The 15,345-nt window shown below is 40.7% G+C and overlaps 1 protein-coding gene across 3 annotated transcripts in view; it reads right to left on the minus strand.

The window, feature by feature from the left end:
• Window positions 1–1,746: 1,746 nt before the first annotated feature.
• NAV1 (neuron navigator 1) overlaps window positions 1,747–15,345 on the minus strand; it is a 277,210-nt gene continuing 263,611 nt past the window's right edge. For all 3 annotated transcript variants that reach the window (XM_089654094.1, XM_089654095.1, XM_089654093.1), the window contains one exon: window positions 1,747–7,639. In XM_089654094.1, the coding sequence (XP_089510220.1) occupies window positions 7,544–7,639 (96 nt within the window). In that variant the 3' untranslated portion in view covers window positions 1,747–7,543. The remainder of the gene's footprint in view (window positions 7,640–15,345) is intronic.

Genomic DNA, 15,345 nt, shown 5'->3' on the forward strand with positions numbered 1-15,345 from the left:
AATTGAACTTATGGATTTATGCTGTGTGAGTTTTCCTTTTTTTATGATATGATTGACATCTAATACTATCAGAGGTGGAAACTTGGAGGAGACCAGTGGAGGAGATGTAAAACGGAATTATTATTTCTAATAATTTATATGGAGATATGAAGGAATAGCAAGATCCATTTTAGACTATTCAAATACGTGCACTTTCTGACTTATTTTTGCTAAAAAGAGTCCAAAAAAAGAGTTTATTACATCTATGGTGGTGGTGCACTTTGGTTTTTAGAAGATGTGTGGATACAACATCTTTGCTTCATACTGCACAGCAACACTGGAACTTTTAATTTTAAAAAATTACTTTTTCTATGTTTATGACTTATTTTTTTGGTATCTGCTTTTCAGTTTTATACATGCATAATTTTCCTTTCTTCTTCAGTGGATGAGTTTACACATTTGATTATATTTATATCACTTTACTGAAATGTTTTTAGCACGGCATTATAATTGCACTAGTTTGTGTTCAGGGACAGTCCGTGCAGCCGCTGCATCCCAATTAACATGAATATAACTGCCTGTATGGGGATGTACAAAACGCCCATACATCCCCATGGGGATAAACATGGGCCTCACATGGGCGTACACTTAAGTATGCCTAAGGTTTAATATAAGGTAAATGGCTGTGAAAAGTGTAAGGGCTAGGTTAAGGACTCACTACTAACTAAAAATCTGAATAAACAAGTTCCTAACATACCGCAATATACTGCAATAAAATACATCTTAAAATAGCACTTTTTATAATTAAATGCAGTCACTGAGGTCTACCAAATTGATAGTTCCTAACTCTGATAAGTTTATGCTGGGGGAATGATGTCCCCAGTATGCTTAAGGCAGGAGAAAAGAATTTCCTCAGCCACCTCCCTAAAGTGTTCACTTACAGAAGCTGTTGTAACACTGACTCTGGATGATGCTGAAACAAGAATGGTATTGGTCTTTTGGGGAAAAAGAAAGGTGCTGTCAAGGATAATACTCCTAACTCATATTTCAGGTATATTGGATTTAACTTTAAGTGTTGGGTAAGATAAGTGTTAGGCCCTTTTCACACATGCGGTCTGATTGGGTCCATCTGTCTGTTTTTCAGGTAGACCCTATCGGGCCCTCTATTCTCCTCTAGGGAGCAACGGATAAGTGGAGCAGACACAGACCTGTCATCAGCCAGATCACCTGCTGAGCAGAATGGAGCAGAATGGATCTGCCTCCTGTGAAATGGGCCTTAACGCTTATGATAGAATGATTAGACTAGGTTCACATATGTGTGGGTGATGCGGCTGTGGATCCGCACGAAAATCCATGTAGCCGCACCACCCGCACAGAGGAATGCGGACTCGCGCCATTACTTCTAAGGGCACGGCGCCCGCACTGGAAAATGCAACCGTACTGGGAACTGAGGTTCCCGTGCGGGCTGCATTTTCAGAAGAGGTGCAGGGACTTCTTCCCTGCATGTCACAGGGCACGGGAGTCCATTCAAATGAATGGGCTCTTGTGCCCACACAAAACATGGCCTGCACGGCCGCATATATGTGAACCAGGGAAAAGGGTTACTGTCAACTTAAGCAGCACTTTTATAGTTAGGGGTCACTGCATACAGGGGGAACACTTGTTTTTTTTTAACTTACTTTCGATATTGAAAACCATCTACAAAAACAACTGGGCCTAGTTTTAGGCTTATGGGTCCTTTACAATGACAGCAAAAACACACAAAACTAAATTAGCTCATTACTAAATTGTGCAACTGTACAAGTGTAGTCTATGAAAACATACAAAATTACATAATTGAATACATTATCTGGAGCTTCTGTACCTCTTGTGTTAGCATGATGATGTCAAAAAAGCAAGATTTCGTAGAGGAGCATTAAAGAATATGCATACAGTTCTAAATAAGGTGTTGACTATGCACATGCCTTTACTTCTGAATGAATAATAACTGATAACAACTGACAAATGGTGAACAATTCCTACTTCACTTTTTTTTTCTTTTTTTTCTTTTTTTAATTTTTCACATAAAAAAATGCTCACAGTGATAGGAAATAGAGGGAGGCACAGAGAAAAATCTCTTTTAACAGTGTCACCTTCACTTTTTGTTTTCCAGGCAGATGACAACATGAATCTGCAATTTTGTGTGCTGCTCTGTCTACCCATAGACATAAGATGATTGGTGTCCAATCAAGCCAATGACAGTTTGCTAAGCAAATGGCTGTATGTTTATTGACACTTTGGTGACCTTTGCACACAGCCCTGGGTTGTCTTACCTCAGGGAAAAACTCATTTGTCCAAAATAGATTTCCACAGATGGCTGCTTTTCCCCAGAGATAAGGCCAGCTCCAAGCATAAACCTGCATGCTTGACTAAAACAAGATTAGATTGTTCTGAAGACAATACTGAGCCTTTTCAGGCTTGCTCATGGCTATGGGTAGCCCTTCTTAACAATAGTAAGAGTGAGATGACAACATAAATGTTTGCATTACTTCAAAAACTAGCTGAACACCCATAGTGACTATGCGTTCTAGTACTAGTTCAGGCTTGCTTCTGAATCATTAAAATTTCCCAGCATGCTAGAAGAATTTTACAAAGTCTACTAATTTTCATAGCATTATTGGGCTCACTCTTTACTATATCATCCCACATTAGAGTACAAAATGTGCAGAACTGTTATACACCATATTGCTGTTATTTAATCCCTTCCGTAGGTATTATGACACTGTTGATCTGTCCAGGGGATGACACTGTTGTGAGCACCAAGGGATTTTTACTACATTTCTGCCAATAATAGGAGAGGACTTGCATCAGACTACTGTGCACAAGTCTCTCCTATCCAAAAGACAAAGAGCACCTGATCTTAGCACCAATGTCTGTACCCATCTTTAAATTAATGGGCCAGTGGCCTTCCCCCTACCCTACACTGCATAAAGCTTATAGTTATTGAATGCGACCCCCACAGGAGTGCTTACCTATGCTATACCACAGAGACCAGCAATGCGGAAAATGATAAAGTGCAACAAATACATAATAACACAATTTACAGCATTGATTAAAAAAATGTATAGAATTTAGCAATTTAGGTGAGTTGAGTGCTTTAAATCAAAAGACAAATCAATGGTTACAATATATCAATAGTATGAGGATGCCCTGAAGAGGGTACACACAATTACATTTACAAAAAAAAAAAGTACAGTTTCTGCAGCACACCAGCACTACACATAAAATTGTGCAATGCTAGCAGAAAGCATCCATGAAAAAAATTGCACTTTCAGCTCTGTTTAGCAGTGCCTAGCCATTAATTTGACAGGAGGACCTTGCCTACTAATAATTGCCGTGCCTGCTACTTCTGACATATACTTTTCACCAAAGGCCCATGATGACAGAAAGGTTATAAATTGTTGTTACAAGAGAGATGCCTTTATTTACTGGTGCCACCTTAATTAAAGACAAAGGGGATTATTTATTAAAACTGGAGAGTGCAAGGGCTGGTGCAGCTCTGCATAGAAACTAATCAGCTTCCAGGTTTTATTTTCAAAGCTTCACTGAACAAGCTGAAGTTAGAAGCTGATTTGCTACCATGCATAGCTGCACCAGATCTTGCACTCTCAAGTTTTAGTAAGTAAACCCCAGTTAACGTACTGTACATTTTAACCGCTTCCCGACCGCCCTATAGCAGAAATACTGCTAGAGGGCGGCACGCACACATATATATATATATGTGCGATTTCGCATTTCCGGGTAGGGGGTGCACGCGAGCCATGCGCGCGCCCTACCCGCGCTGTCATTCGTGGCCGTGGCTATTAATCACTGGGTCCCAGCCAGCAAATACTCACCAGTGCCCCATGATTTCCGAAGATCTCCAACAGGGAGGAGGACTGTTTTGTTTACTAACAGTTCTCCTCCCTGTCAGCTCAGGCACACTGCTCTGGATGGCTGTGCACAGAAATAGCTATCCAGAGCAGTGTGATTACAGTGAAGCACACAGACACCGCCCCCTAGTAAAACATAGTTAACCCTTTGATTGTACCTCATGTTAACCCCTTCCTGCCCAGTGCCATTAGTACAGTGTCAGTGCTTTATATTAGCACTGATCACTGTATTGGTGTCACTGGGGGTGTCAGAATGTCCGCCACAGTCCCGCTATAAGTCGCTGATCACCACCATTACTAGTAAAAATTAAAAAAAAATCTCAGTATATATACCGCCATTTGTAAACGCTATAACTTTCACATAAACCAATTAATTTACACATATTGGGATTTTTTTTCAGCAAAGACATGTAGCAGAATACATTTTGGCGTAAATTTATGATGAAATTTGATTTTTAAATTTTTTTTATTGGACATGTTTAATAGCAAAAAGTCAAAAATATAGTTCTTTTTCTCAAAATTGTCGATCTTTTTTTTTATAGCGCAAAAAATAAAAAAACGCACAGGCAATCAAATGCCACAAAAAGAAAGCTCAAGTCGTGTAAAAAAAAGGACATACATTTCATTTGGGTGCAGCATTGCATGACCTTGCAATTGTGAGTTAAAGTAACGCAGCGCTGTACCGCAAAAAATGGCCTGGTCAGGAAGGGGGTAAATCCTCAGGAGGGCAAGTGGTCTTATGAATCATATCTATTTAGGCAATTTTAGATCATAACAGGATATTCATGTAATCAGCCATTTTAAGCTATGTAGAAGCTGACAAGCATTGTTTGGCAAAGTGTTTAATGTACTTGCTCCTACCACGTATAATAGTAATTTGGTCTGAAAATTAATTCAATTTTCAGACCATGAAACTTTATTAACTTTTATGATTAGCTCTGTTGTATAATTGGATTTAAATTTTTAAGTGTTTTAAATTTTGTGGTTCTTAATATACTACATGATCTTGGAGAGAAAAGTAGACTGAAAGGACTGTCTGTATGAAAAAAAAGTTTCAGTAATATAATAATTCAAAGAAGTTAAATTTGGAAATAGTCCTGATAATGTTCTGCTTTGAAAATTGGGTCTTTTCTCAAAGTTTATCATTTACAAACCAGAAAATCTGCAGACACGCATCGCATTTAAGTATGTGCAAATATGCTTCCTTGTTCATATCCTAAACTAGACAAGCTGCTGAATTTTAATTGCTGGAACTACCATTAAAACATATGGAAACACCTAAAAATCCAATCTACTAGCACTACAGAATATTTGGTACAGAGAATACATCTGTACAGTAAGTAGAAAAGGCTTCTATAGGAAAGTTTTGGAAGTGCCCGCACATAAAATATGCATATTGGGAAAGTAAGCAATTGCACACCTGTGTTTGAGAAGGCCTGGTGTCCACAACTAATTCATGCAGTTCCTATAAGGACAGGCATAATATGAAAGAAAAGAATTTGTACAATGGTACTGCATATTTGTAATTGACCCAAATTTTGTTCTTTGACATAAAATGTGCAAGTTACCTATAATGTACCATATGGATCTTGAAAATGAATTGTAATCTGTAGGTTTTCCTGCATCGGACTAACCTTTAACTTCTGGATAAATAGCACAAGGTGCAGTGGTGGTAACTGAAACAGCACTGTTGTGGGCACTTATCACATTAACTCCTTTACTGTAAGAAGAGCTGACGTGGAAAAAAAGAGAAGCAAATGCTCTTCCTCACTGTGAGGGAGAGTCTATGTAGTTAGCAAATGGGCACATTTGTATCTTCAGGGCCTAAAGAACAGTAAACTTAAACTGCAATTGCCTGAACAATAAAGGTAATATAAAGATATTAGCAATAACAGATATACCTGTAAAATCATACCATTGTACAGGTACACTGCTGACAATGCTTTCATTTTTCAAGGGCAAAATTCTCCTGCGCATGGCTATCCTTTGTTCAGTAATCGAATTGAAAGGCCACAAGCAGTCTGAAACAGCTAATGATGTTCAGTTAAGCTTCACAATAAATGTAAAGGCAAAACAAAACACGTCTTGCAATAGGACGGCATTGCTTTAATTACATATTTTTAAGATATTATTAAGAACGCCTTGAACATGAGGTAGCTTTTATTTTAGATTTATCAGCCCATCCTATGCATCAGAGGAGAGCATTCTTCCTTCTGTTTACATGTCAGCTCCAGTGTGTAAAGAGCCCCCTATGACACCAATTTTAAAAGGTTATCACTGTATCTGCCACACTGGTTTCTATAAAAATCATTTTGAAAATAGAGTGCTGTTTAGCTAGTACATTAGAGCTGGATGGCTTTACTCCATGCTAAGAAAGACACCTGTTAGCCTGCATGCACATTAGATCCTGTACATTGATGTGGTGTAAACGATAAATTGTTCATAATACTGAACTGGTTAGAGAGTATTATCTTTCATGCTTTAATGCTTTCTCGTATTTAGCACTTGGTTTAAACTTGTCCGATTTTACTCTTTTAAAGGTCTTGTGTATTTTACTACCTCCCTAGAGGTCTACACAGCAGAGAACCGACTTATTTCCAAAACACAGGAATTCTGGAACACATTTTAAAAATGAGATTAAAAAAATGGAAAGAACAATTCACATTTCTTGGAAAACCATATACGGATAGAGTCTGTTACTGATACATTTCCTCCCTAGTGTATCTGTTGCATAATGTAATCCTGTATTGTACCCATGTTCCTCTTGTAAGGCTCTTAATTTACTCAAATGCACGTTCACGTCATGCTGCACAATGTGTGTGTCACTGGTTTCTCCTACACCACAATATCACATACCCCCCATTTTTGCACATCTAAAATTAAAAAAAAAAACTGTAAGGCTGACCTTAAACTCTAAATAATCCCACAGCCATAGGTGGTGTATAGTCTCAGAATATAGTCTGGCATGCTACTGAATTCTGAATTTAGAGACGTTTAGGGGACATAAAGGCAAATGGATTTCCCACACAAAGATGGTATGAGGAATGCAGATGGCGGTAGGAATGCACTTCACACTTCTGAGATGGGTGGTGACCAAAAATTCTGACACATGAATGTCACATCTACAGTTGCGCCAGAATGATCCTTTGCAGATCCATCTGACATTAAGTTGCGCCCAGGAAGTACAGTTATACTTTTAACAGTCTTAAAAAGAAAAACCCTCCATTCCCATTCCCTTTCCCATCCACATACAACTGTCCACCACTTGCTGCCTTCTGTTCTTGGCAAAGAAGACACTATATGTGGAGATTAATTGGTCGCCAGTAATGAAACCTCAGAAATAAACTTAACTTATAGGAAACAATATATAATTGCAAAAGAAGTCCACTTTCCTCCTCAAACCTGCTGTATGAAGAAAAAAGATTAGAAATAATAATCCATGTTTAATTGTGTTGTAAGATTCCTCCTTCTGTTTTCAAAGTAGGGCAGCATAATTATTTAAGTAAAATCAAGGGTAATAAAGCGAGTCCAAACTCAGTTCTGAGGTGCTCCAATGTTGCTGTCTCAAGATTGAACTTCCAGTTTCACCGTTTCTTGTGGGTATGGGTGGTATTGAATGGGATATCAACCCTGGAATGCCAGGTTATTGGCATTCAGATGGTGGAAGTGAGGTCACTGTCACACAAGGTTTCTCTGTCTGGAGACTCAATGTAGTTGGCAGCCTCTTGAAGTTTTAATAGCATTGCCATCTGTAAACAAAAATACGAAGTGTGTCAGGATGTAAAAGCTGTCAGCCTGATACAATTAAAAATACATTAAAGCCCAGCAGCATTTGTCATGTTTTCAGGAAGAGCAACACATTCTGAGCTGACACTAACAACCATTACTGATGTGCCACCCACAAAGTACTCCTGCATCTCTTGGCTCTTGAGTGCAGGATGTCAGATATTTAATAGAGAGACATTTGCTATTTATAGTAAATGTAAGTCAATGCTCAGTTATACTGCACTGACTGCTGAATGCATGTCAGAAGTTTTTTTTGAGCATTCAGTGGTAAGCAAGGTGTTGGTGAGTAAAAAAACTGCCTACAATATAGACAGCAAATCCCTCTATTGTGACATGTACCCTGTTACAAAGACAGGCACGTTTAAGACATTCTGCACAACTACCAAGCCCCACGTGCTGTTAGTACTGTCAGGTCAAACAGATCTAGAAGAATAATTTATTTAATAACAGCTATATAATATAAAATATAGTATATACTGAAGCCAAAGCCATTTTTTTCAGGTTTTTGATATAGTGGGGAAGAGTTGGAACCTCTGCCAGACTTTTACTACTGTGTCCCTTTATGGCGCACAAAAAGTGTGGTTAATCTCCCAGGGACAAATACTGCAATAAAAATGGCATTGGTTTTACCCATTCCACTCTACGGAAAAAAGAATGATCCTATTTACTTCCAATCCCAATGAACATACAGTTAGTGGAGGAGGAAATCCCATGCTATAAAAATTGGATTTTTGACTTAAGAGTAAAGTATATTTCTTGGAGTACAGTACAGAGGTCTTTAGTATGTGTTATATGCAGCTACCTTCAGGTGATTGGATACCGGTAAAGAGAGCTTCTAAGACATGCCCAATGGAACTCCTCCCACTTCCAGATAGCCTCAGTTTTATAGAGGTCTTGTGTCATGTACTGTACAATGAAGAGCGGGCAACACAACAACGACAACAAGCTTACGTGACAGCAAGTGGAAAAAGGCTCAGCAGAACTGAGCAGCCTGTAGCACCTTACGCCAGAAATTAACATCAGAAAAGGCTGGAACATCCACCAGGTAGAAAATGTGTGAACAGAATACCAGCAGCTTTGCAAATCTGAGAAACAGATGCCTGATGCTGAAAATCTCAGGAAGCACTAACAGATCTAGAGTATGTCCTAAATGCGAAGGGAGAAACCCTATCCTTTAGACTTGAGGCTCAAAAAGATTAATTGACTAATCCACCTAATACGGGTGGAGTGAGAAGCAGGAAGTCACCTGCGACAGTCAATTGGAAGAACAAAGAGGAAAACTGGTCAAAAGAAACAGGGATAATACAAATGGACTTTATAGGCACAAAGACTACATACACATGTTAGTAAAAAGTATTGCTTTATTTGACCTTAGGTCACATATAAACCATAGTGTTAAAAGACTTGTTAAGTGATATCCCTGCAATGGATGTCCTAAAGCCCACCATGTAATAAAAGGAACACAAACAGTGGTGAAACATAGAAATAACCACCAGGATGATCCTATAGGCTGTAAGGGACATTCTAGCGCTGGAGAGTTTGCCGAACATGTTTCGCGACAGCAGACGCTTCCTCAGGGGCTAATTGTATATCTAAAAGAGATACCTAATCTTAGATAAACACAACAAAACAAGAAGTCATACAGACATAACACAGGGCTTATAAAGTATGTCATAAGCTTACATAAAATATCATTATGCACCAGACAGTCATGAGCCCTCCAGTCAGTGAGAGCAGGCCTCCTCTATGTACCCAATGGGGCGAAAACCATCCAGGGGCCAGGTATGGGAGCACAAAAGAGGCAAGGCAGGCCAGCACCCAGAGGTACTTCAAAAGGCTAAATTCCAAATAAGGAGGCGTAATGAAGAGCCAAAAAGATCCTGAATAAATATATATATATATATATATATATATATATATATATATATATATAGGAGACTCAGTATATCATTCTACATTAAATAGTACCGATTAAGTATACAGTATAAGGAGAATTATTTACCACAGCGCCGTTAAATACAGGGTGCTCCCTTGCATCAAGGAGATCAGAAATAATAATCATCAACTAGTCTACAATCCTTAACAGGGAGGAGGCATATGTTCAAATAAGAGATGCCAAGCTTCTGCAGTGTTGAAAAACGGGTACAGCTATCTAAAAAGATATATTGCCATTATGATAGTATACAGAACATGTCTGACGGCCCATCTCCTATTAAACACAGGCTACAAAGCAGAACCTACCGATCAGGAAGTGTGAGTAATCTTTAGTCACAATAATGTAGTTATAAAGGCATCCAAAGCTGAACTGTGGAAAATATACAGAGAGTATAGCCCAATCCCATTGGTAATCGTAGACCACCTCCTAGCAGAAGATTGGCCGGTAGGCCTAAAAAGGGAAAAACAGGCCATATGACATATATGTAATATATTACTCATCACTGACTTGTCAGGATAATACAAATTATTCCATCAATGGCAGGTGTCTTACTGGGAATTGAGTACAACAGCACTGAGTCACAGAGAGCTAATGACAGAAACGTCTTCCAGGGCAAACGCCCTAACAGGAATGACAGAGATCGAGTACCGGTCTACGGCCTATAAATCACCCCGGCGCAGCATGCCCAAGCCAAAGCATGTGACGTCACCGCACATGGCCGTCAGTGATGCGCAGGCACAACACACCCACATCACACGCTTTGGAGCGGGCGCGCTGCGCCAGGGTGCTTTATAGGCTGCAGACCGGTACCCGATCTCTGCCATTCTTGTTAGGGCGTTTGCCCTGGAGGACGTTTCTGTTATTAGCTCTCTGTGACTCAGCACTGTTGTACTCAATTTCCGGTAAGACACCTGCCATTGATGGATGAATTTGTATTATCCTGACAAGTCATTGATGAGTAATATATTACATATATATCATATGGCCTGTTTTTCCCTTTTTAGGCCCAACGGCCAATCTTTTGCCAGGAGGTGGTCTACCACTACCAATGTGCTTGGGCTAAAATCTCTGTATATTTTCCACGGTTCAGCTTTGGATGTCTTTATAACTACATTATTATGACTAAGGATTACTCACATTACCCTAAGGAGATGGGCCGTCAGACATGTTCTGTATACTAACATAATGGCAATATACCTTTTTAGATAGCTGTGCTGTTTTTCAACACTGCAGAAGCTTGGCATCTCTTATTTGAACATAAGCCTCCTCCCTCCAGAGCTGTGGTAAGGTAAATAATTCTCCTTACATAATCAGTGCTATTTAATGTATGATGATATTTTGAGTCTCTCTCTATATATATTTTTATTCAGGCTCTTTTTGGATCTTCATTACTTCTCCTTATTTGGAATTTAGCCTTTTGAGATACCTCTGGGTGCTGGCCTGCCTCGCCTCTTTTGCGCCCCCACACCTGGCCCCCTGGATGGTTTTCGCCCCATTGGGTACATTGAGGCCTGCTCTCACTGACTGGAGGGCTCATGATTGTCTGGTGCATAATGATATTTTATGTAAGTTTATTACATACTTTATAAGCCCTGTATTATGTCTGTATGACCTCTAGTTTTGTTGTGTTTATCTAAGTTTATGCATCTCTTTTATATATACAATTAGCCCCTGAGGAAGCGTCTGCTGTCGTGGAACATGTCGGGCAAACTCTCCAGCGCTAGAATATTCCTCACCTCCCTATAGGATCATCCTGGTGGTTATTTCCATGTTTCATCACTGGTTGTGTTCCTTTTATTACATGGTGGGCTTTGGGTTATTCATTGCGGGGATATCACTTAACAAGTCTTTTAACACTATGGTTTATATGTGACGTAATGTCAAATAAAGCAATACTGATTTTACGAACACGTGTATGTAGTCTGTCTATAAAGTCCATTTGTATTATCCCTGTTTCTTTTGACTAGCATAAATTAGGACGTGGCACTAGTGTACTATTGGGAGTGACCCATCACCCGAGGGCACCCCAACCTCCTTTCATTAAAGAGGAAAACTGGTCACCTGGCATGTACCACATCAAAACAGTGGATAAAAATTGCCTTTGGATATTTCAGAGCAAGACATAGGAAAGGAAGAACCTTCAGGCAACGTCTGGTGCCCCCTTGATGGTTGATGTAGACCACAGCTGTGGAGGTGTCTGACTGAATTTTCATTGGTTGCCCTCACAATTGAGGGCTATCGTGCTGAAGGGACAACTGAATTGTACCTTTAGCTTAAGGATGTTGATGGGAAGACAGCCTTCCTTTGACAACCAAGTGCTCTGTACTGAGAGAGTATTCAGAACTCCTCACCTGCTCGAAAGACTGGAATCCGTCATGAGAACCTTCCTGGTCTTTGGAAGAAAGAGCTCCCCTGACTCTAGCTCAGGGTTTGAAATTCAATAAGCCAGGGAGAGTCTGGCTTTGTGAATCAGATACATGGGGTGGTCCAAGGACCAGGTCTGTTTCTCCCACACTGTCAAAGTGTTAGGATGCAACTTTTTTGAGTGAAACTGGGCTGAAAGTACAACCTTGAACAAGGAAACCATTAGACCCAAGACCCACATGCAACTCACGAAACGAGGTCCTGAGGAAGTGAAAGCAGAGGGACAGACATCAATTCCAGGGTAGGCCAAAGGAAAGGGTGACAAATTGTTCATTCTGGTTGCCCATTGCAAAACAGAGATAAAGTGTGGAAGGAAAGATAGTTATGTACATGTAGACATCCCAAATGAAGCCAGAACATCTCTTGGCATGAGGGAGGCAATGACTGATCTGGCAGTTTCCATGTGGAACTTCTGAACCCAGATGAACAAATTGAGATTCTTTAGACCCAGAGAGGGCGGTACACCTCTATTTGGTTTGGAAATTTCAAAGAGGTCCAAGTAGAAACCTTGAACATGCTCCTCTTTTAGTAAAGGGGTTATGATGAGACAGTATCTTCTGAATGGTAGTAAGAACAGCTGCCCATCTTTGAGGAGAGAAAGGAAAGTCTGAAAGCCTGAAGGGGAAAAGCCCAAAACTGCAGTTTGTAGCCCTTGGAAATGACACTCTGGACCCAGATAACAACTTGTAGTGCCGGTCAAAGAGCTCTACTAAATTCAGTGCCTCACAGCAATATAACGGTGTATGTTGTCATGTGCTTGATCCAGAAAGCAGTGAAACATGAGGGTATAATTGACACTGTACACCACTAGCCTAAGAAGTGGAGAGGTATGTGAACGGCCTCAGCCTTGAGCTCCTCCTGAGCCATGCCTCTGATGCATTTCGCCCCACCCATTGGGGGCTTAGGCATAGTCATACCTCTATGACTCTGCCCCAATGGGTGGGCCAAAATGCATCAGGGGCATGGCTCAGGAGATGCTCAAGGCTAAGGTTGTTCACATACCTCTCCACTGTTGAGCTAGTGTGTGGCGTCTCTTATCTCATCACTCTGTGGACCCAGATGTATGAGATTTCCTGGGATCAGAGAGCCAGCAAACGTCTTCACTCTGACAAGTGGTGGCACTCCAATATTATTAAGAGGGCTTAGAACACGTTTTACCCAGTTTGGAGGGCAATGTCTTTCTACAAAAGAATGTTCCTAGCTTAGATTTGGAACTGGAGGCCTTAGAAGGATCAAAGGAACCTTAGTAGTAAAACCCACTCATAGATGGCTGAGTCTTCTTTTTCAAGGGGCAGAGCGTACTCTATCCCATTTTGACCTTCTATATATCCTTATTCAAGGAAGGACAAAACAGGCATTTATTTTCAAAGGGAAACCTTTCAAGGCCTTTCTTACATGGGACTCCTGCTGGCCAGCATTTAAGCCAAAGGATCCTGAGCATGTGAATAAGATTCATCCTGGAGATCTGGTGAAGTGCATCCAACAAGCCAATTATGCAGCAGCATAAGACCAATGATAAAACCTGTAACTACTGTGGACTGAAGCATCCTTTAGGATGGAACTAGGATCTTGGGCCATGTGCTTAGTCCAGACAGCAATGGTCTGGCAGACTGTCATAGAAGCAAGATCCACTACAGAAACTGTCCACTTTTGCATGAAACTTTCCTCAGTAGGATACTGTGCAAAGCATTTTTGGTAATTTTAGGAACTCCATACTGAAGACACTGGGGCAAGCAGACTCAAGCTGTCCTAATGCTAAGGAGCATACAGCTATGGTATCCTTAAGTTTGGATGAAATTTCAGCCAAAGACATCTTATCTGGTAAGTTCCTTATCTGAACCACGACAACTTGGGCACATCCATTCAATTCACTCCAGTGCTGGCTGCAGACAGACGTGGAGGCGGAGCGTCCATGTTGCCAGTTCTCTGGTTGGCTAGCTGCAGAAGAGACACAGAGGAAGAGGCGGATCCTTCATGTCACTGACAGCTCTATTGACAAGTTGCTGGAAGACTCCAAGTTGCATAATTTGACAAACCGCATGCGCGCGAAATGCGTTGTCCTGGTTACCAGCTCCAGCTTGCGGTCCATGTTCAGTGCCTGACTTCCGCTTCCCCTTCGGTGGTGTGACATCCCTTCTGGTGCTCCACGGTCCCTGGCCGGGTTAGCCACCTGAGTCTACACCACTCCCAGTTTGGGGACGCAGGTGAGCGGCCATTCTTCTAGTCGTGCCTGGCCCACACCGCTGCATGCGGAACTATTCTGGTAACATTGTACCCAATGTTCACATAATAAAGCATACCTTTTATGGAACTGAATTATGGTTACCATTCATCATCATTCTAAGAAACATTCACCCTAGCGCTGGTTTTCTAGCATTCCATTATCACTTTTTACAGTGTGACTTTAGCAGCTGTGTGCAAGTGGCCCCCCCAATCCTTGTGTTCACCTCTTGGATCTTGTATACATTTGTCATACCTACTTTATCTTTATTGCACATGAAAACTTGTTTTTGCTTAACATGTTATATTTCTTACTCTTCAATAAAATTTTTTTATTAGAAAAGAAGATCCTTATCTGATCCCTCCAAAAGAAAGGGGGATCTTCATCATCTACCACCTCTTCTGGTCGTGTATCCATCATAAAGGCAAAGTCAAAGACCAACTTAGGAAGAAAGGCTGAAGGGAGATCCTTATGACCCCTGGTATAGGCAGAATTTGAATTCTCAAATTCTGCCTATAAAATCAGACATTTTTTAAAAACACCTTCTTTGATTAAAAAAAAAAAAGGCAGAGAGGTGTGCAGCTAACAGGCCAGTAAAGAACCCAAAAGAAGGCAGGGGGTCAGACTGCAGGTAATCGTCCAAATGGAGTATACTAAGGATCTGTATATATAGCAAGTTCATCTGGCTCTTTCTTCCTCTTGCACTTTGGATGTGCCATGTGCTATGCTATGAAGATTGAGGGGAAGGTCTTTCATGCCAAGCAATGCAGGCCACTGAATACAAAATAACCGATTGCTGTACCATGTCAGGTATGGTGGACTGCAAGATGCTACCACTGTAAATACATATCTAGAAAGAAAGAAGCTCAGTAAGTGAACCAAGAAAGAAAAATACACCAGCCCTTATGGCCAGACAAGTACGGGGGAAACAAGCCAGTGAGTCTGTGCAGGTGCAATAGTGTCTGTGAACCTGAGTCTAAAGTGAGGAAAGAGATATACTGAATTCAATTTTTTTGTTGGTGCACCCAGGCCCTAGTGCAAAACAGAAGCCTGTAGTCGAAGCAACTTCTTTTTTCCAAGGAAAGGCA

This window comes from Staurois parvus, unplaced genomic scaffold (assembly GCF_062004578.1).
Source record: "Staurois parvus isolate SC_StPar_1 unplaced genomic scaffold, SC_StPar_1.0 ptg000744l, whole genome shotgun sequence".
Lineage (NCBI taxonomy): Eukaryota > Metazoa > Chordata > Amphibia > Anura > Ranidae > Staurois > Staurois parvus.